At 43.4% G+C, this 21,215-nt stretch overlaps 1 protein-coding gene across 1 annotated transcript; it reads right to left on the minus strand.

Moving 5' to 3' along the window:
- Positions 1-8,010: 8,010 nt before the first annotated feature.
- On the minus strand, positions 8,011-18,335 carry LOC8034062 (iron-sulfur protein NUBPL). The gene is made up of 10 exons (XM_042292330.1): positions 18,189-18,335; positions 17,900-18,056; positions 16,446-16,480; positions 14,881-14,971; positions 12,342-12,381; positions 12,180-12,270; positions 11,627-11,720; positions 10,269-10,475; positions 9,487-9,569; positions 8,011-9,410 (listed from the first exon to the last, which is right to left on the minus strand). The coding sequence occupies exons 1-10, from the start codon at positions 18,297-18,299 to the stop codon at positions 9,357-9,359; spliced, it is 963 nt and encodes a 320-aa protein (XP_042148264.1). The 5' UTR covers positions 18,300-18,335; the 3' UTR covers positions 8,011-9,356.
- Positions 18,336-21,215: the final 2,880 nt, after the last annotated feature.

The following is a 21,215-nucleotide window of genomic DNA, read 5'->3' on the forward strand; positions in this document are numbered from 1 at the left end:
GGCGGCCCCCTTTCATCACCCGACCCCATTCTCTGCGAATGGGTATGCGCGAGGAAGCGTGATCACGTGGCAAAAGATAGAAGTGTGGCTGGTTGAACGAACATGTAGCTTCCACAGCACTGTCAGCTTAGGGGCGCACAACGTGGGGAAAGCAACTCTTGTCCGGGTTTTGAGCGACGGTATCTTCTAGTGGGAGAATGGCGATGTCCGGGTACACAAACGAGGGTCCGAGCAAGAGGGCGGTTCCTCCTTTCCCTCTTCTTTAACTGTTTGCTACGCTGCGATGTTTGTGGGTTGAGGACGAAAGGTAAATCGGAAAAGGTGAAAAATCGTTTTATGGAATAATTGTAAAAGACCGTCTTTTTTTCTTTTATAGTCGTAACGAGCGTGTTGTTAAAGTATACTAGAAAACAAAAAGAATAAAAGTTGTCTGTGTCCCGTCCCCCGTTTTATTCGTTTTGTTTTCAAATCTTTTTTTTTTTCGGGGGGGGGGGGGGGGCCGAGAGGGGGGTGCATTGGCACAACAAAATTCGGAGACTATCGCGTAAAACCGAATTGACCAATACTTTACCGGCAGAACTGACAGATGTTTTTCGGATTTATCCGAAAACAGAACCCTACATACAAGGCCATGCGCAGCGTTTTATGGCGCTCCGAGAAAACACTCAATTTGGGCGCGTCTCGAGAAGGAAAAAGGGGAGGGGGGGGGGGGGGGGGGGGTCAACGCAATAAGACACCAATATAAAGTTAAGCAAGGGACAGCACGCCTTACCCTACGATAAAGCAGCACCGCTGTAAAGCCCTTCGTCAGTTCTAGAAAATGTCTCTTGGGAGCCGATGTCGGGCGGCAAAGCTCTTATAATGAAGACGCGAAGTCGGTGACAGGTCAAGAACCCAGTGCGAGGGAAAGGAAGACTGGGGAGGAGGAAACAGGCGGAATGCTGGAGAGAGGGGGGATGTTTCCTCTTCTCCGGCATTCGATATGCTTCCTCCTTTCCTGCCTTCCCTTCCCTCTATAGCTCTATTGGAAAGAAGATTTGTACTCGATTTTCTCTTTCGGAGGTCATATGTTGCTCAATGTTTTGCTATCGCAAGTTAGTTAAGACCACTGCCAACGGTTAAAAAAGATATTTTTAAAAAAATGTAGATATTGACGTGCGATTTTGTTGCATTCAGAGAAACTAGCTACGTTTCTGTATTAAAAACAAAACTACAATAATGGTTAAGCACATGCTTTTTTATGTGTTCGTAAAATGCATTTAAAGAGGAAACATTTTGTACATTTTCCGTTATTTTACATTTATTATTTATTTATTTACGGAAGCAACCCGCAGCGCCGCAGTATTACAGCAGGGAAACACAAAATAAACACATTATCACGAACATAAATACAATGACAAAATACAATAAATACTGTTAAATAAAACACAAACTCTTCCGTGTTAAGACTGCATAAAATGGTTTATTGGTAAATAATTTGTTAATCTCTCTAGAACGTGTTTCGTAGCCTTTTTTTTTTTTTTGCATAAAAATGATTTATATTAACTTTTAATATTCATTGTACGTGTTGTAAACCTTTTATAAAATAAGTAGGAAAAATTATTACTACTTGCATGCTTCAGTGTGAAATTGACGGCTGCGCAAGGTACCCAAGTGAAACGTTGGCAATTTTCACGCCTCGAGCTTCGAAATGTTACATCTCTAGAAGTAAATTAGCTACAACGATCAAATATAGCTGAATCCTCATCTCAAAAACATAACTCTTTATATATATATATATATATATATATATATATATATATATATATATATATATATATATATAAAAGCTATTATTTGGACGATCATTGTACGTTTGACGTGGAAACACCCAAAGGCTGTTTCCGTATATCATGGAGGTCTCGACCGGTTTCAAAGTTGGTCAGGTTCGCATGTTTGTCGTGTTCCCATGCCTTCGTCATATGTATATTTTCGCTATATCTGTATATTCGTTATATCTCTGTTCGCCGTGTCACCCAGTTTCGCTCCATCAGACACCGAAGATAACGGGCCTTTTAAAATTTTTTTAACACTTTTTTTTTTTGTGCATCCGTATTTTACGTGTATGGATAGTACCCCCCGCGCAAACAACTGATGTTTTTTTGTTGTGTTGTTGATTTTTGCCACAGGCAAAATCAACTTTTTGGCATCGCTCCTGTCTCACGCTGCTGCTTGCTCAGAAGTGTTTTCTATGGCCAGTTGACCACGCCCAAAGGTCAAAGAGATCACTGGGGTGCATTCGACAAGTCGGCGAGTATTGTGTGTTTGTTTCTAAGACAACTCCGGGACATTGGGTTCGGATGGTTCTGACGTCTCGCCAAGACGGCGGCGCTAGTTGTCGGACGGAAATTGTGCAGATGGTTCTCTTCGAAAAAAAGAGTTTCTGCGAAGTCTCAATGCCCACGGCTCACGCGAGCAAATGCATTCGTTTAAAATCAATAGCGTGTGTTATACAGAAAATATAGGGAATACAGGCTAGCGTCCGCAAGGCACAAACGTCGTTCAAATCCCTGGGAACGCAGTATTCTTTTATCGTGACATCCCCAAGCAAGAGGAATGCGGCATTCACACTGGCGTTCGAATCGCAACCGCGAATCGGTTACGCTCGTTTTCATCATCAGGGGCTCTAAACTCGCCGAACACAAAGTATGAGTGCAATAATACTTAAAAAACAAGCGAGCTGGTGATGATTCATGGTAATAAAACCCGAGACTCAGGAACATAGAAGGGACGTTGAGACGTTGTGTTGACTTGTGTTCGTCCCCTTCTGTGTTCCTGAGTCTCGGGTTTTTTGTTACCACACAGTATGGACCGAAGTTCGCGGAGCGCACCAGATGGACTCTCCCGACGATGACTTTGCGCTTTTTTCGCCGGCGTCCAATCGGCACGCTTTGCGAACTTTTGGCTCCAACTTTGTGTTTTACGAGTTCAGGGCCCCAGATCTGCGTGGAATTGTATTATAAATTGAAGCAACCGCCTTCGCAACCGCTTTGCGAAAGCGGTTCAAGTGCTAGTGTGAATGCGGCATAAGACCGCTTTGATCGTGAAGCAATCGGCAGCGTCTGCCTTTGACAGCAGACATTTAAGTTGCGGTGTCGGTTTTCTCTTTTTCCTAATCCTTGCAGGGCAACTGGGAAGGCATGCCTACCACCAGTATCCTGCATCCCCTGCCCGTTCCTCGCAGAAACTGTCCTGGCGACGAGGGTCTTCCCCAGCGGCACAACTGAAGGACAAAGCTAGTCAGAGCAATGCACGCGATAGCAGCGACGAAAAACGAAGGGACATCACACCAAAACCAGTCAAGTGTTGCTATTTTTGTTCTTACTTGGAGAATGACGTGAAGGCTTATATATGCAGGACTGCAGAGAGCAGCCCGCACAAAGATTCTAGTCATTACATAGTAAGTTTCAATAGTTAACGTAGAACATGTTTCCAGGGCTGCAAATAAACCGTTCCTGTCCCCGGTATGTACGTATTTCGCCATGCAGGTAATCCAGAGTCTGCGATTTCCTCGCATCCGTCAACCGGCTCCGTTAAAGAGCAACGGCACTTTGTTTTTAGTCCTTTTTTATTGTTTTATATTCAACCTGCTTAAAGATTTTTGTTCGTCTCTTTTATCTACGGCGCTCGCAAAACCTCTTAAGTTTTCAACATTGTTCACTGGATTTCAAAGCCCTCATCAAGTACACATGTAAACTACTTTTTTTTTTTTGTTTAGTAACATTGCATTGCAGATAACACATCGTGTGCGAGATGCTACCACTGTCCTTGCGTAAAGAATTAATGTAAGCAAACTCTAAAAAAGAGTAGCTATATTTGTAGAAACATATTAGAACTAAAGTTAAAAAAGGGGGGCTTGAAAGCTGAAAAGTAAAATTGCGAGATTATTCTTGTAGTATTTTTATAAGTGGTTCCCCGACTGCCCAGAGAAGATGGAGGGAAAGAGTTTAAGAAACACTGAAGTTAATCTTCACTTATTTATTTCTTCGTTCATTTCAAACTTGAGACAATGCAAGATTGCCTCGGGGTTGAAGCAAAAGTAGAGGTGGCCAGACTAGGCCCCTATACGGGTGAAGCACGTACCGATTGTACCCCACGGACACTACTGACCAATTCATAATACAAACACACCCAGCGAACCGTACACAGCTTCTGCTCCCTCGGGGACATCTGATTTCTGGGCATCATAACTAGGGTCCCACGTTTTCTGTGTGTACCGATAAACACCGAAAATTAACCGCCAAGGCGGTTTTTTTTTTTTTTTTTTTTTAATTTAGGAAAATCGATAAGCTTCGAATTAGAACTGTCCTTGCATAAAAAAAAAAAAAAACGCAAGCTTGACGGAAAAACTATTTACACCGTTCTTTTTTTTTCTTTTTTTTCTTGACGGTTTGGAACTTAGCGGCACGTACTGTTCTTGTGGTTGTTTCTTTCTACCGAAACGACATTCCTTGCCCCGCCTCTTTGACTTATATTTAGCAGCATTACTGGAGAAGATATAATTTATAAATTCTAACATTTTCTACAGTAATTAGTCGCTTTACAACAGAAATGAACACCGATTGTTCTACAACATTGAAACTAGACACCGAAGAACACCGATTGAAAGGGGGGGGGGGGGGGGGGGGGCAATAAGTACCCATAAGTAACCCCCGAATTTTAGGCAAAATAAATACCGAAAACGCGGAACCCTAATCGTATTTTGCTGGCGGTTTATGGTGCTACAGGTAGTTTTTTGACGAACCTGCGGTTACAATAACTTTTTCAGACACATGAATGTTTTACGAAAGGAATTAATTCCTTTCGTTGGCCCCCCAATCTTATGTTAATAAACATTTTTTTTTTATTTTTTTTTCGGATAAAGGGGTAAATTTTGTTACTTCGCACTACTGATTCTGCACCGCGTTTGCAGCGCAGTTCGAGTGCCACCATTATAACGCAACCATTCAACATGATTTGAGTCGGAAGCTAGCACGGAGTTGCGGCAGAGAAGCCGAACGCGCGCATGGCGTGTTTTTCTATCGTAGGCGCAGAAGGCCACGTGATCTCTTCTCGCGGATACCGGGAAAAAAAAATGTAATTTTAGGTAACTTTTAAAACTCCCTTTAGTGCCCGGTTCCAAGAAATGTAAGACTGAAAGTGAATGTCGCGTAGACAATGAGTCGAAGGTTTGCTTTCCACAAACCGAAGCTGGCAAAAGGTGGACCAAAACTCCAACAGGGCTACAACGCCCGCAAGAAAGGGAGCTCTTGTGACGTCTGTCTGGATGTCTGGTCACGTGTTCAAACTTGCGTATTGTCTCGTTCGCGGCATGTGCTAGTCCTCTTGTCTCCTTTGTGCCGAGATATTCACTTGAACAACTTCTCGTCTACAGCCCTACATTCGTGTAAAGGTGTAATAACTTCCCTCCACTTTTTGTTTACACTGTTGAAATATATGCACACGAAACACTGAAAATATTGCATGATTTAGTGGACGACAGTTTAGTTTATAAAGACCTCAACTCAGCAAATGTTATAAAATTCATTTATAAAATAATACGAATAAGAATCGACAGGCATAGGCTGTTTAATTAAGGTGGGGCAAAACGAGACAAAAAAAATCATTTCAATGGTAATATTTATTTTTGCTTCAATATTTTAAAAACACAGCATGGGGATATTCTTAGGTGTGTTGACTCTACTATAATCAGTAAATATCACTTAATTGGAGCAAGCGAAACATGAAACAAAACTACAACATCTGAGAGTCACACAAGATCCCATTTTGCCCCACCCTGTGGGGCAAAATGAGACAGCGTAGAGGAGCACATAGAGACGCACCTAGAAAACCTGATATGCGTTCAGTTTTTGCAATACAAACACTTGAAACGCAGTGTGAGCTCCAACGCACTCTTTATAAGCCCACTTTCTGCATTTCATGAACTCGATCCGCATTGAATGCGGGGCTGCTTTTCTCCAAACTTCTTTGCATACCAGGCACTGCCAGTGTCTCGTGGTGTGCATCGCACGGTCTGCAGAACGTTCGAACACTGCGCGCATCTTCGGGGGTCACTAATAATCTTTCTTCTCAATTTTTTTTTTTCTTTTTTTTTTGGGGGGGGGGGGGGGGGGGGGCAGGGGAACGCCGGTTTTTAGTTGCTCTCGCCAGCATCAGCTTTGCTTTGTGGGGAGACGACGCTAGAACAGTTGCTCTCCGACCTGCTCGTTCTGTTTCTGTCCTACGTTAGGTACAGAAGAAATGTTCCTGAAACTTGAAACGTCACGAAGAACGAGCCTTCTGTAACCCAGCCGTCTTTTGTAGAGCCGCCGCTCTTCACATACACCGAACCGTTCGGCTCGCCCTTGAAGCGCATCCTTTGGTACTCCACCAAAAAGTGTGGCAGCAGTGCGAAGGGAGTGACGCTGTTGCTTGACACTTTCGCGCTATGAAGCCCTTGTATTTTTATCTTCTTAATGTTCGAACCATCCCAGACATCGGGAGAAAAATAATGACTAGGGAGCAAGCAGGAGACTCGTGCGTTAGTGACATGCGCGCAATGCCAGGTCGTCGCGTTCTGCTCCGCGCGTATCCCGTTACGTAAATAATCATTTCTTTACAATACGCAACCAACACAACCACAGATTGCTCCAATTTGGTCCGCATATAACTAATAAAGCATACTAAAAAAATTAAAGCTTTCCTTGGAATAATAGTCGGTGCCAACCGGGGTGCACGTCTCGAAGCGAAACCTCGCGCTGAATTTTGTGCCTTTTCGGCGGGGAGTAAACACGTTGACCTCAACTACGCATTTATTTTCTCCACAAAGCTCTAGCCGATTGCTTTCAAATCTTACAAACGCAAAGCCCACAGGTCACGATACATCTACGTGAAGTTTGATTGTAATCGGGTTGCGCGACTAGGAGATGGACGGCGCTAAACACAAACTGTTGCATTTTGCTCCGCGTCTCCTTTTACCCCACCTTACCCTGTATGAGCAGCACTCCATTTGCTTAGGTAGTCGTCGTATTTGTGACAGGGGCGGATCCAAAAATGGGGGGGGGGGGGGGGGGCGACAGGGGCGGCCCCCCCCCCCTCTCAAACAAAGTCGACCCCCCCTCTGCCCCCTTCTCGGAGGGCAATTTATCATGGGTGGACACCCCGGTGCTCACGAAGGAATGGGAGAATAGCATCCTTACAAATTTTCTGCCCCCCCCCCCCCCCCCAAAACGGAGTTCTGGATCCGCCCCTGATTTGCGATCATGACCCACCTTGTAAATTTCTGAGATGGACCATTTGTTTGTACCGTTTTGTGAATCCACACAAGTTTACTATGTGCCCCATCTCATCGGTACAAGCACAACATGTGTCAAAGTAAGAACACCTGTGAGGAAAAACTATATTTCCTCGCAAAAGTTAACGAGGAATATGAGGTCTGTACGCCTTCCTACCCTCATATTGTGTACCCCGAGGAAAAGCAACTGAAAAGTGAAAGACAACGACCTACAGAATTGTCTTCTGCCGGGAAGAAAACCGGTTCTTAGTTTCCTTCTCTCCATTCCCTCTCGCCCGCTTCTCTTGTCCTCTCCCCACAGGAGAGGGTCTCTGAGCTACTGCCCGCAGAAAGGAGGATCGAGTCTCCCTTTCACACATACACACACCATGTCTCAGGTTAAGTTAGGTTTCTGAAAGTGTCTGCTCATCTATACAATTTGTTCGATATAAAAATGTATAAAAGTGGATTGCTCAAGAATGCTATAAATTATATGCCACATCTTCAATAAATGGCTTGTGCACCATCCTGTAGAGCAAAAATAATTCTTCGTAACTAAAACACGGCACGGTATGAAATGGTTTAACCTCACTCCTAAGCCCCGTACTAGCCGTGCTGCATTTTGATGGTGTGTAGATAATTCAAAGAAACTTAATGTTTATACCCCCAATGTCCCAGAAGCATGCAGAGTCTCTCGAATAAGGAAATGCTTACAAAGAAAAGGAATATACAACTTTATTTTAAGTTCACAGCTGCCACTCATCTTTTACATCCTTTTCCAGAAAAAAAGGCTTAAAAGCAACACATGCAAAAATGACAAGCCTGTCTGTCTATGCAAACATAAATTGGTCCAAACTGCAGATCTGGATGTACATCCCGCCCCAAAGTAAATGCAGTCTTCTGATGGGGGATCTTACACTGTTGGATTATGTGATCATGTGTGTATAAAATAAAGTTCTCTTTATCTAAAATGAGGTACTGTGTATATTGTATATTTTTGGTTACATTGGTGTTATCTCGTTTTAGCTTTAGATTCTTAGGCAACCTAGTCATCCCTGTTGCGACAGCAGAAAGCCCACCAGTTGAGAAGTGATTGCTTTGGTCGCTTGTTGAGGCCTTCAGCTGTGGAGAACCGCAACAACCCCCGGTGAGTTGCGCATCAACACTCAAATGGTCATGGTAGCAAAAACTGTTCCCACATAAACTGCCAGAGCTCTGAACAGGTGACAAAGTTGGCTCCATCAAGACATCATAGCAGGGTTTACAATGAAAGTGTAATGAAGGTGAATGATGCATGGTAGTAAAAATATTGAAGCCTTTGCTTCTGAGAATGTATACTTAATAGAAGAAAAGCTCCCCTTTTCAATGCAGAATTACCTATTGCAGATGGAGCGGACCTAGCTCACACACATACCAAGAGGATACCGGTCACTGTTACCTTCCCCACCAGCATCGCTAAAGCAGGAAAACTATTGCCCCCCCCCCCCTCCCCATTACAGAAACATTTCAGACATTTCTAGTAAACTATTTTAGGAAAGGGGAGGGAAATTCCCACCACCCAAACACATCTAACACCCCTTCTCTTCACTATAGTAAACTGCTTTTATTTTATAGAAAACGTTAGATATCTAGAGCAAATTTTCCGTAAAAAATAAACAGTAATGGGATTAAGGGCTGCTCCTCCAGCAAGTAATTGGCAAAGGACATTGTAGTGCATAAACACATGCTCCATTATCTCTTAATTCGAGATGTATTTCAGGGAATGGGGCCTAAACTTTGTGTCCCATCACTGGTTTTGAGGAAACTTTTTCGGAAACCAACAAGTTCACCAGCAAAATATAAAGGACTGTTTCAGTTCATATTGTCCACAACGATACATCATCAAACCACATGCCCATGCTACATTACGGCTTAATGGAACGGGGAACCTGGTTCTGGTTCAAGAACAAATAAACTTGTCAAGTTTTGCACAGTTTACTCATTTCCATAAATTTTGAGATGAAGAACCAATGTGGGGTTCCGCCACAAAAATTACTCACCATGAAAACCAAAAGCGACACCTTGTTTATGTGGGAAGCTTCCCTCTTACTTTCTTGGCAATTTCTCTATAAGCTTCCGCCTGAAACGAGCACGTAGCCACTTTATCACCGAGTCGGCATAGTGTGACATGGGCATTGTGCAAAGATTTCCCTTACTTGAGGTGAGCTTGTGTTGGACACTACAATAGGTTGCCCATTGTCAGAAGTCTCTCTGATTTCAATGTCCAAGGGAATGTCACCTGAAAAATAAAAGTTTTCATATTGACACCCTTGCATAGCCTTTCATGAGAACATTCCAAACTTTGGTTTTCTTTAAAAAAACAATATTTTAATGTCTCTCACAGTTAGCCCTAGCACTTCGTAATTTAAGCCCTTTCCAACAGTTATGGTATGTGCTCGAGTAATAAGTATAGTGAGCATGCTGTTTGTCAACAAGGCTTGCGTGTCTTGTTTTCTCCAGGGCACTTTAACAGCAAATCATTGAATCAACAGAATGTGCACCATAAACAATGGTACAGAGATAACATCCTCACAAGAAAATGTTATCTGCAATATGACACTTAGCATGACGTTTCACAAGCACCAAGATTCAGCAGAACACAATTTCACAAAGAATCATTTTCTTGACCTCGTTATAAACTAAGTTTCTTCCGTAGAATACTGCAACTGGCTGTATGTGCATTTTCTGCAGGAGACAGGCACAAGGGACTCGTTCATAGATATTGCAGTGATCACTCAATAATATAAGTGCCATTGAGCTCAAACTTGTATTGACACTGACAATCACCTGGTCACCAGCAATGCACCTTTAGTCTCAGATTATAATACCAGTTACACCACAGGAGTGTCACACTGCTAATCCAGCATCAAACTATTTGCATTTAATGTGGTGTCCTTCCATGAAATTCATCAAACCTCTTGCATTGATTGGCACATACCCAAAATGTCCAGTGCCATTTCCCGAGCCAGTTCGGTTGCGCCGTCCTTGCCGAACATGTGACTCTGGTGGCCACAGTTGGAGCAAGTCAGCTTGCTCATGTTCTGCACCAGCCCTAGGACTGGGACCTGAACCTTCTGGAACATCTCCGCTCCCTTGCGAGCGTCTGTCAACGCGATTGGCTGCGGTGTCGTAACCACGACCACCCCTGTCGTCCAAATACGAGAAAGAGACAAGAATGCTGTCATTTTGGAAGATTCACCATGTACCAGCAATTAAATACAAGAGAACAATATAAACCTTGTACTATTTGGCTTTCTTCATTCAATGACAAAATGATTGCTTTTCCTGGTATACGAGATTCCCATGCAATAAAATACAGCAGAGTCATAGTAACAAACCTAGTAACCACAAACCTACAGTCAGTGACAAGTCGCTTGCTCTGCTGAGGTGGAAAGGGGGAGGAGCTTCCCCTGATCTTATCTTGTCAATGACTGTATGGGTACAAACTGAGGGTGAAGAGGAGACGAGAGCATGCGGGGACATTGGAACACCGAGCCTTGGTTGGAATGATTAGTGGACGGACACAAAGCTAGCTGCCCTTGTCTATATATTTGCTGTTAAAATGTGTTCGAACAGTGAGCAGAGACAAAGGCAACTAGCTTTGCGTTTACCCACTAATCATTCCAACTGAAACTTGGCACCCTGGCATTGCAGCATGCATTGATCTCCTCTTCTCCCTCGGTTTCTAGTCATATAGCAAGTTCAACCTAGTAACCACAAGAAGCAGCCTAGTAACTTCCTCCATTCAATGACAAAGGGTTGTTTTTCCAAAATAAAACAAATAACACATAACAGAGTTACGAAGAGGGAAACAGCGCCAAAAGTATGCAGGACAAAGCACGAGGAACACACAGACCGAGCGCTGTTGTTCGGTCTGTATGTGTTCCTCGTTCGTTGTCTTCAGTACTCATGGCGCTGTTTCACTCTTCATAACTATGCATAACCAACTCGCCCAATTTTCAACGGGACATAACAGAGACTTGCTTCATTCAACGACAAACACAGATTGTTTTTGTTGGCATACTCAAACACTGTACACTAAAATGCAATAAAAACAATAAAATCTTAAACTTGCTTTCTTCAATGACAAACTTTGACATTCTCAAACACTGTACAATAAAATACAATAAAAATAATAAAACCTTCTTAGAAACTTGCTTTCTTCAATGAACAACTTTAGACGTTTTCCTGGATTAATAAAATATGCAATAAAATTGGCAGCACATTTCTAGATACATGCCTCGTTCAATGACAAAGAACTTAGGCAGTTCTCTCTGGCATGAAAGAACCACCCACCTGAGACCGGGATGTTTTGCGAGATGGACAGCTGCGTGTCCCCTGTGCCGGGCGGCATGTCCACAACCAGGTAGTCGAGGGGACCCCACGCCACCTGCAAGGTAGCACGCACCACTTTTCATGCGACAGCACAAACGCAGACCATACAAGTCTAAAAATTTGAATTTTACGCCGTGTGGACTATAAAAGGATGTGATTTCTGAAAACAGCTCCATCATGACGAGATACGACGAATTTCGTGAACAGATCATGACGAGATACGACGAATTTCGTGAACAGATGATTTCTTTAAGATACAATCTACTTCGTACGCTAATAAAGCAGGCACCTTTCAAGGTGATGCTGTGAAAAATCGTATTACGTGCGGAATATGCACAAGGCGTAGACTACGCACAGGTTGTGGACTAACTAAGGAAAAACTTTTTTTTTCAGTCGAAATTTGCCTTCGTGGTTTATGCGCCGAAAGCAGACTATAGTCTGGAAAATAGGGCACTATAATTCTTCGCTCTGCCACATTTGGAGAAAACATTGCTGCAGAGACGTGGACACGCACCTGCCTGAGCAGTTTCTGGATGGCGGACATGACCATGAGCCCCCTCCAAACGACGGGCGACTTGTCGTCCACAAGGAACCCCATGGACATGCTGTTTGAGGTTGAGAGGTGAGAGATGTGAGGTCGCTGGAGTTTGCAATCAAGCATCGTCGTCGCACCCACCATTTTATACCGTAGTTCACCAGGGGTTTCATCAGGTTTTCTGAAAATGAAAGGTCGGTTCGGCGTCGTTATTAGCCTTGTACGGTCACTGCATTGTGGACGTGAGTAACAAATTTAAACTCGACAAACTGCCTTAGGTTACTTTTTAGAACCACACAATGTGCCCAAGTGTAAACATCTCACCAAACAAAAAACAAAAAAAATTGACATTTGTGTTTGTACAACATAAGGTCGGTCTGCCTTTGAGGTGCAGCGACGCTTGTGTAGGCTGTAGATGAGAAATTTAGCCAGTGCAGTACTACTGCCAGCCTGGGGTCTTTGATGTGCACCATGCAGTAGTGATACATGACCACAAGCTGGTACGATGCTCATCCAAATCGAAGCAGGCAGGGGTGGGGATTGAACCCAGAATCCCTGGGTTCTGCAGGCCAAGCTTTCGCTCCACATGCTTTGAGCTGTGGTGCGCCAACACGCTCGGCCACCGCTATTGCACCCGAGTGAGGACGTCTCACCATTTGCCAAAATGCCGTGTTGGCACACGGGCCTGAGTAAGTAACTGTTTCAGACGTCCCCATCGTGAAAAAAAAAAACCCGGCGGCCTTTGCGAACCTTATTTCTGTGACAGCGATCAAAATATCAAATGGTGGTTGTTCTATATGGCAATAGACAAGTGACGTTTCCTCCTAGTCCTAAATAGCTTATTTGAGGAACAGCCCGAAATAACCTTTTTTAAGGCAGGCCAGGGATGAAAGTTCAGCGAAATGTCTTTGTGGCCCTCTGGCATTACTGGTAGGTCTTAGCACTTATACCCAAACAAATAGAAGTTCCAATCAGTAGCCTCATACATATTAAAAGCACACTGAAAGCTAGAAGAACAGCTCAACACTCGGAATTTCAACAGTCTTGAAGAGTCTAGAACCACCTATAACTACCGAGAATGATAAACCATTTGCTATTCAAGAAACAGAAAACATTATAAAAAACATTCCTGATAGAATAACTCCAGGTGCAGGTAACACTTCATCTAGTTTAATAAAGAATGTGTTCAACAAGTTTCCAACTTTTATACTTAGCATCTTTAACAGTTTTCTAAAAATCCAGTGATTTTTTTAGCTACCCCAACTATATTTTCTGAGCCACTGGCCTTCACCCTTTCTGGTACGCTATTTACTATCATGAAATTAAGAACAGTTACTGTGAAATCGGCAAATTAATTTGATGCCCAAAACCAACATTCAAATATACCCGCGCTTTTCAGCACTGCAGCGTCAGTGGCAGGCAGGCTTGCAGTTTGAACAAGCAGTCTAAAAGCAGAATATGCCAATCTTCAGTTTCATGCTGCTGTGCAGTTGCAGGAGCAAGCTTCCAAGGCATTCATTCGACACCATGAAACTGCTTGTAATAAGTTGGATACAAACTCTACAGCCCAGAGTGAACCCCTGCCTTCTACTGGCATCACTTTTTCATTGTTGCCAGTAAAGGCTTTCAGTTTGAAAAAACCGATGAGGACTAAAACAATAAATTCAATAACCCTGAAAAAAAAATTGTTTCGGCTTAATATTTGGGTTACCAGTTCAGCTATGTTTAGTGGTGTGTTCAATTAATTTTGAGGCAAATTGGGAACCATGAAGAAAACACCAGAGTACCTCTTTAACCGCTCATATTTTTCAAAAGAATGGAAGGAGTGAAAAGTCATCCTAATCCCCCAAAAAAGATAAACCGGGTAACGACCCATCAGGATACCCACCTGTATGTATCAGTCCTATATTTAGAAAAAATCTTAGAAAACCTAATAAACAACCAAATATATATTTTTTGTAAATAAAAAAAAAACTAAGCACAAAGACAAGTTCAAGCCAAGTGAAGGAAAACAAAAGCAAGACAAGGTGGGGGAAAATTTCCATTAAATTTAACAATGAGCGCTGACCAGGCCTGTTTTTCTGGCCGAGGTCTCACTAGATATATATTCCTCTACTAATTGCCATTTAAAAAAAAAAAGTATTATTTCTTAGTTGGTACATTCACGTTAATCTTTTATTTTAATTTGGCTTTAAGTTTGCAATGCTAATGCACAAGTACACAGGCATAACTTTATTTCTAGATCTTTTTCCCAAACACCCAACCCAAAATCTGTGTGATGCAATCAAAACCCTGCACTCCACAAATTTCCTCTTTGTCTTTCCCGTCAACCAGACATACGACGAAACTAGAAAACAATGAACCAGACGACCCGACAAAGGCAGAACAACATTGAGAGCGCAGCAATCTGACAAAGAAAACACGGAACGAGCCCCAAAATTGAAATACTAGTCGGACTCGTGAACGGCCCGGTTTCATAGTGCGGAAACACTGGCACGCAAGATTAGAGAGCAAAGGGTAACTAACGTTGCTTCAATACAGATAAGTGTGTACAATAATAATCACTATGTACTATCCATTTTCGGTACATTCTTGGGTCCTAAATATTAAATGAAGAATCAACAATAAATAAATACAGCGTTTCGGGAGTGTTAATCAATGACGTCAACGAGTCACGTACGGTTCGTAAGCTCGGGTTCACCGCTCAGGTTCATCATTCGTGGTATGGACGGACCGTACACGTCTGCGTCCAAGATCCCCACGCTGGGATGCTGGGTAGTCAGAAAAAGTATCGAAGCTTGCAAACTGTTATACTGATGGGACATCGCGAAACACTGAGCAAACTGATAGATTGATTTATTAATTAAATTTTATTAGAGTAAAACCAGCTTAGGCTAAGATGTGTCTGTCGTGGTAGCTGAGAAAAAGACAGATGCCCCCACTACAAAATATTATTTTTAGATCTTTCTAGTTTTTGCATTGCATAAATGGTGCCTACGATTCTGCACATAGCACTATACGCTGTGTGGTGGCAATGAGTTGCGCAAACTCTGCAGCTTACAAAAAAAAAAAAAAATTTAACTCTCGAATTTGCAGCAAAATTAGACAATATTTATATCTGTTGTTTGAAGAGTGGAAGATAAAACTGACATAATGCTCATTAATTTTCTTGCCCCTCCTTTTTTTTTTTTTTTGTTCTCTCTAGAAGCCCTCCCCTAAGACACATAAAAACAATCTTAATGAAATATCAATTCGACAGCTTGAACGACCTGTTTTACCTCAGTAATAACAAATGGTGTGGCTAGGGTTCCGTCCAGACGGAATGATGGTCACCACAAGATTTCCGTTCAGACGGAGCGTTAGCAAACCCTGTAGAGTTTTGTCAAGGCAGAACGATAGTCACCAACAGAGTTGTCCAGACGAAACCATAACCGCCGCTAAAGTTCCGTCCAGACAGAAGACAAACCCACCAATAACCTCTGTCCAAACTCGCCACTAAAGCTCCATCCAGCATATACAAGGGTTGATCTGTATGCTCCACCCTGACCATTTTCAGGGTATAAACTGGCAATGTTCCTATGTTATTTTTTAACATAGTCTTCTTGAAGTCAAATGTACATGTTTCAGCAATCCTAGTTCATTTAGACTGCGCCCTGGAAGAAAAGTTTGTGTAACCTCGGCAAACCACGTATCTCCGGCCTCTATTATCTCCTTACCCATTAAAAAAATGTCCTCCCCTGTAGTTACTGGGAGCTAGATCTAGTGAATATGGTGGATATACCAGCAATTCCAAAGCTTTCTTTAGAAATGGCAGCTATTGCAACGCAAGAGATGAGGCTAGGTACACTGCCATAATAAAGGAGCACTGACTCAACTTGCCACGTTTCTTCTTGGCTGCAGCGCATAATTTTGTAATTGAACCCACGTAGAAAGAACCTGTTATTGTGGCTCCACCTAGTAAACCTACCTTTAATCAACACCATCGAGAGCTTGTTATTACTACTCTAGCTTAAAGGAAAAGGAATTCACTCCCTCTCAGGCCCTCAGGATGGAACCTACAGGACGTTGAGAGCTTGCTGTCGTTACGTCAAAACTCTACTGGGCCTGTTATCCTCCCATCTGGATGGAACTCTACTGCACATGCTATCATGTCGTCTGGACGGAACTCTAGACACTCCAAATAACAAAACCTTGGCAACAATAAACCTACACCTAAATAATCCTTAAAACTGCCAATAAACACACCTTATCACTTTGAGACAAGGCCAGGGCAAGGTTGACTGTAAGAAAGAGAAAGAGAAAAAAAAAAGTGGTATGTTAAATAAAATGCAAGTCGATGTGCACAGTCGGAAGCAAAAGTTTGCGGGGCACGGGTGCGCTAGCCGAAATGACTGGCTGTGCCTTCTGATGGCACGTTGCCACTCTCAAGACTTACGCTTTGCGCAATCAAAGCGTGAATCTTTCGTGTTCGCACACTTTTTTTTTTTTTTATTTGACACGCACGAGATAACACAGCCGGTTGCAAAGTGCCGCGAAAGGCTATCTAGAGCATGCAAGCTTCATCACCCTTCATGGTGGCTTGCAGGGATGTGCAGTATTTCAAATACAAGTATTTGAAATATGTATTTCAAATACTTTGAGTATTTTTTATTTGTATTTAATTACAAATTGGGTAATGTATTTGACATGTGTATTTAAATACTAAAACGTGGGTATTTCGAATACAATTGTAATTAAATACAATTTTGTGGGCGAAAATACATCCCTCAAATTTATTGTCACTGTCCAGAGCAGCAACAAAACTATGTTCTGCACCGAATGCAGTCTCTCTCAATCAAGCACAAGCATTTAGCGACTTTGTGATTACGGTGCTAGTCCAGGGTAAGAATAGTGACGGAATCGACGTTCTCAGGCAGAATGGCTAAATAACTGCCTCTGACAACTTGTGATGCTTTCCAGCCTGATTTCCATCCATATTTTTGCCTGGAACATTCTAAATGGGCGGGTCGTCCAGATTTTCGTAACTGGTGCGAGTTGCAACAATAAAAAAATTCTCTAGCTAGCGCTGCGCCTCTTGGTCGTCTCGGTTTTTCGTTGGTCTATACCAAAATGTGATTGACAAAAAAAGCTGCTTGAAGCTCTGTACTTCTTTCACCTATTACGTCCAAGCTAATTACATTTTTTCGTGATTATATTTATAGTATGTTGCAGGTGCCCTGAAGTCGCTGACACAAATTTTGAGGAATGTATTTAGAAAAAGTATTTGGAGGAGACCAAATACATTTGGTTGTATTTGTATCTTGTACTTAAATGCTTTTTTCGAAATGTAATTAGATTTGTAATTAAATACATTTTTGACGAAGTATTTTGTATTTGTATTTCGATACATATTTGCGTGTATTTTCCCCATCCCTGGTGGCTTGGGCAGACGCGCGGCATGACGATTTACAAAGCGGCGCCTTACGCCAGTCCCGATTATCTCGGGTGCGTCGGACGGAACCGAGTGAAAAAGACGGGACCAACCGGGCCAACGGAGAGAACCAACAGGACTGCGAATACAAAAGGAAGCGCATTCTCGACGCGCGAGTTTTGAGAGCGGCTGCCCGACGTCAGAAGGCGCAGCCAGTCATTTCGACTGGCGCTCCCGTGCCCCGCAAACTTTTGCTGCCAACTGCACGAGATAAAATACATCATCCTACCGGCTGTGGTGGATTTACCAACACCGCCTTTCCCTGAAGCCACAAGTACAACATGCTTGACTCCCGCTATGGGAAACTTCTTGGGGAGTCCCTTCGATGCACGATCTTCGGCTCGACCACGAGTTTCCGTTTCCTCGAAACCTTCGTCCTTGATCCCCTGAAAGGACATCAATTCATGCTCGCGAAAACAGAAACGGCAGGACGACAGCGGAAGCAACGAGACAGCAGACGTTGTACGCTGCTATAAAAAGAAATTTAACTTATTAGGAGCAAAGTGAAGATGTGTTACCAAAGGGTTATCGTGTGAACTTGAAGATTTGTACGCTAAAACTTGATGATATCTAAAAGTCTCCGGAAAAGACCGCAGCACTTTCATAAAACGAAACTGCACGGCAGCCATTTTGTAAACTTACTCATTGTTACTTGACACCATACTGATTTCGGATTGTGCTAGTGGTGTTCTGCGAACAATGTTTCGTGCATAGATGCAACCTCCTTGATTTATTTTAACAACTTAAAAATATGTGCTAAAAATTATTCACCTCATTGTTATCAAGCAATTTTCTCGTACGGTGGCCTTCGAAACGAATGAAGCCAACTAAACAATTTTTGGGAGAGAAAAACAACGCCAAGCGTGCCAAGCGCGCCAAGCGGCTAAATAGTATTGGTGTTGTTTTGTTTTTGTAGGCTATAGATATACTATTCTGACACCTATTTTAAAACTTTCAACGCAATTTTTTTACAAAATGCTGCAAGCGGAATTAGGCAGAAATCGCCGCAACGACACCGAAACCAAAGCATGTTCTTGTTTCGGTTTAGAGCAGGGGCCCTCCAAACGGGTGGCCCCTCCAAACCCTGGCCCATTCGGCGCGCGGAAGCCTTCTTACCTGCCCGCGGCTGGCCGCGGTCATTGCAGTCATGTTGGTCCGTTTCCAGCGGGCCCGCCGCTACCGGAGCAAAAATAGGGGCGTATAAAGAAACTGCGCTGCGAGCCCACCAAACGCTTCGAATCTGTTCCCTCACAGAGTTGGGTGTCATATTAATTATAGCGAGTTCGTTTCACGGCACTCGTGCCCACGCGTGCCCACTCGCAGCGAGGAACGGGTTCGTTTCGGCCGGCACTCCACGAGTGGTTGCACTCTCCGAGTTCGTTTCAGCGCTGACACCCCACGCGTGCATGCACTCGCTGCACCGAGAAAATCGGGAGTGCGCCAAAATGCAATCCCGTCATGCCTCGCTCCGGCGGGGCCGGCAAGGAGCGGGAGCAGACGACGAGGGTTCGTCTGCTACGATGTGTCGCGGAACCGAACGGAAAACAAAGTAGATTTTCTGATAAAAAACGCGTCCCGCGGGCAACGAAATCAAACGCGAGCTTGAATTGTGAGCGTTTGCTATTTCCCGAAGGAAGCAATTGACAACCCGTGATTTATTTGCAGGTTTTAAATCGCTTTGTTGCCGTACAAACGCTGAAACATACCAGTGTGTAAAGGAATGCTCAGAGCAAACGTAACAGCGGCCCCCGAGATATCTATCACCATCCGTGTGCGGGTGAAAAATTTAACATTTGTCGACAAAACTCCCCCAGCAGAAACCTCTGACTGCCCAATAAGCATCAGAGAAAGCTAAAGATGGAGACTTTACCCGAGGATTGGGCAACATCATCATGTTTAACATTTACCTACGTCAGCTAACTTGCCCCGTCGTATTTTGTTCGAGAATGCTCTCGTTCTCGACGCCCTCACCAAGGCTAATATCTGATCCACCTATATTGACGATCCAAATCGAAAGTCCCAGTTTTGCTGGATATTCCAACAGGCTAGTTTTAAGCCGCACCCTTTCAGTGGTTCACGCATAACACCATGCTCAAACGGATCATGCTTGTGCTCGGGCAGCATCATCAGTTTTCTTCAGTGTAAACAGTTGTAAGAATTGAAAGATCGCAACCAGCTTCTTTGTAGACAGCTGGTTGCGGAAATTTACGCCGCCTGTAACTATCTCTACGGCAGCCGAGCTGTTTGAAGTCATCGCAACTATAAACTACAGGTTGCAGCGACCAACATTTGTAGATTAACGTTGGTAGCGACTGCATTCTCGCATTCCCACGCATCACTCCGATCAGAAAGGCGCTAGTTTCTCCGATCAGAAAGGCGCTAGTTTCGGTTTGAAGTCGGTACCTTTTCTACAACATAGATGGCGGCAGCATCAATCTTCTGCACTCGGTGCATTTGGCGAGTTCGTTTGAGTCCAGTTTTCCGTGCAACACTCTGAGAGTGCGGTGCATTCTGGGAGAGAACTCGAACGGTGCCAGTGCGTGTGAAACGAACTCGCTATTACAAATTGTCATCACTGGCTTCTCCATTTTTAGTCACCTGCTTGATGTCTGTGTAATCGCGTTAAAATAATTTTGCCTTCTCCTCTGTCATAAGTGCCGCGTCATGGCCGGCGAGTTATTTGAGCCCATAATTATTGTATGGCATATTTAGCTTAATATATATATTAAATTATATTACTCACAAATCTTGTTATTCGCATGCAGGCATACTTCTTTTTTTTTTTTTAAGTTTTCCACTAATTTTTTTTTTCGTATTTAAACACGTTTTAGACTTGTTTATTGGGTTATCGTTTTTGTTTTTTTCTTTACTTGATTATTTTTTGTGTTTTGAAGAGGACCAGAATACCTACATTTTCGTTTTTCTATGAGGTGCTGCCGTGGTTCCTACTACCACCTTTAAGGCCGGTTCACACATGCAGCGAAGCGCTGATGTAGCGCTGCTCACGTGTCGTCAGCTACTTATTGTCTGCCTTGAGCAACAGTTTTGACGGTGCGATACAAAGCTGGTGAACGCTCCCGTCAACACGCGCTTAGCGCGAGGTCAGCGCTGTGCTTGTAGCGCTCCGCTGCATGTGTGAACAGGCCTTAACTCACTATAGTCGGTTGCAAGCTAAGAAAAAACCGGAAATGCCTCTCAGAGGAAAATGTAATCCTACGCCGAGAAACGCCAGCCAATGGTTTTCATGACGTCACGATTCTGTGGACCAATCGCGATCCTTTTGAAAAAAAAAAAAAAAGCTCAACATGGCTGCTGGCCTTAGCAACGCGATGCTATACACGTTTGTAAGTCCGGCTTCAGGGCGCTGCCATCTTGTCCGTCTGGGGTGCGCTTGGACCAGTCGTAATCCGATTACTAAGCCTTGCTAAGGCGTCGTAATCGGATTATGGCCGCTCCCGAGAGCGCACCCCACTGAGGAAGATGGCGGCGCCCTGAGACCGGACTTGCAAACGTGTATAGTTTCTCGTGACAATTATTTTGCTTTT

The sequence above is a fragment of the Ixodes scapularis genome, unplaced genomic scaffold, assembly GCF_016920785.2.
Source record: "Ixodes scapularis isolate PalLabHiFi unplaced genomic scaffold, ASM1692078v2 PGA_scaffold3__209_contigs__length_174095766, whole genome shotgun sequence".
Classification (NCBI taxonomy): domain Eukaryota; kingdom Metazoa; phylum Arthropoda; class Arachnida; order Ixodida; family Ixodidae; genus Ixodes; species Ixodes scapularis.

Excerpts from the sequence above, each read along its gene's own strand:
- LOC8034062 (XM_042292330.1), bottom strand. The coding sequence starts at position 18,299 with ATGGCTGCCGTGCAGTTTCGTTTTATGAAAGTGCTGCGGTCTTTTCCG. Across the intron at positions 18,057-18,188 it reads GTTCACACGATAACCCTTTG|GGGATCAAGGACGAAGGTTT; the intron begins GTAACACATCTT and ends ATGTCCTTTCAG. Across the intron at positions 9,570-10,268 it reads AATGGCACTGGACATTTTGG|GTGACATTCCCTTGGACATT; the intron begins GTATGTGCCAAT and ends TTTATTTTTCAG.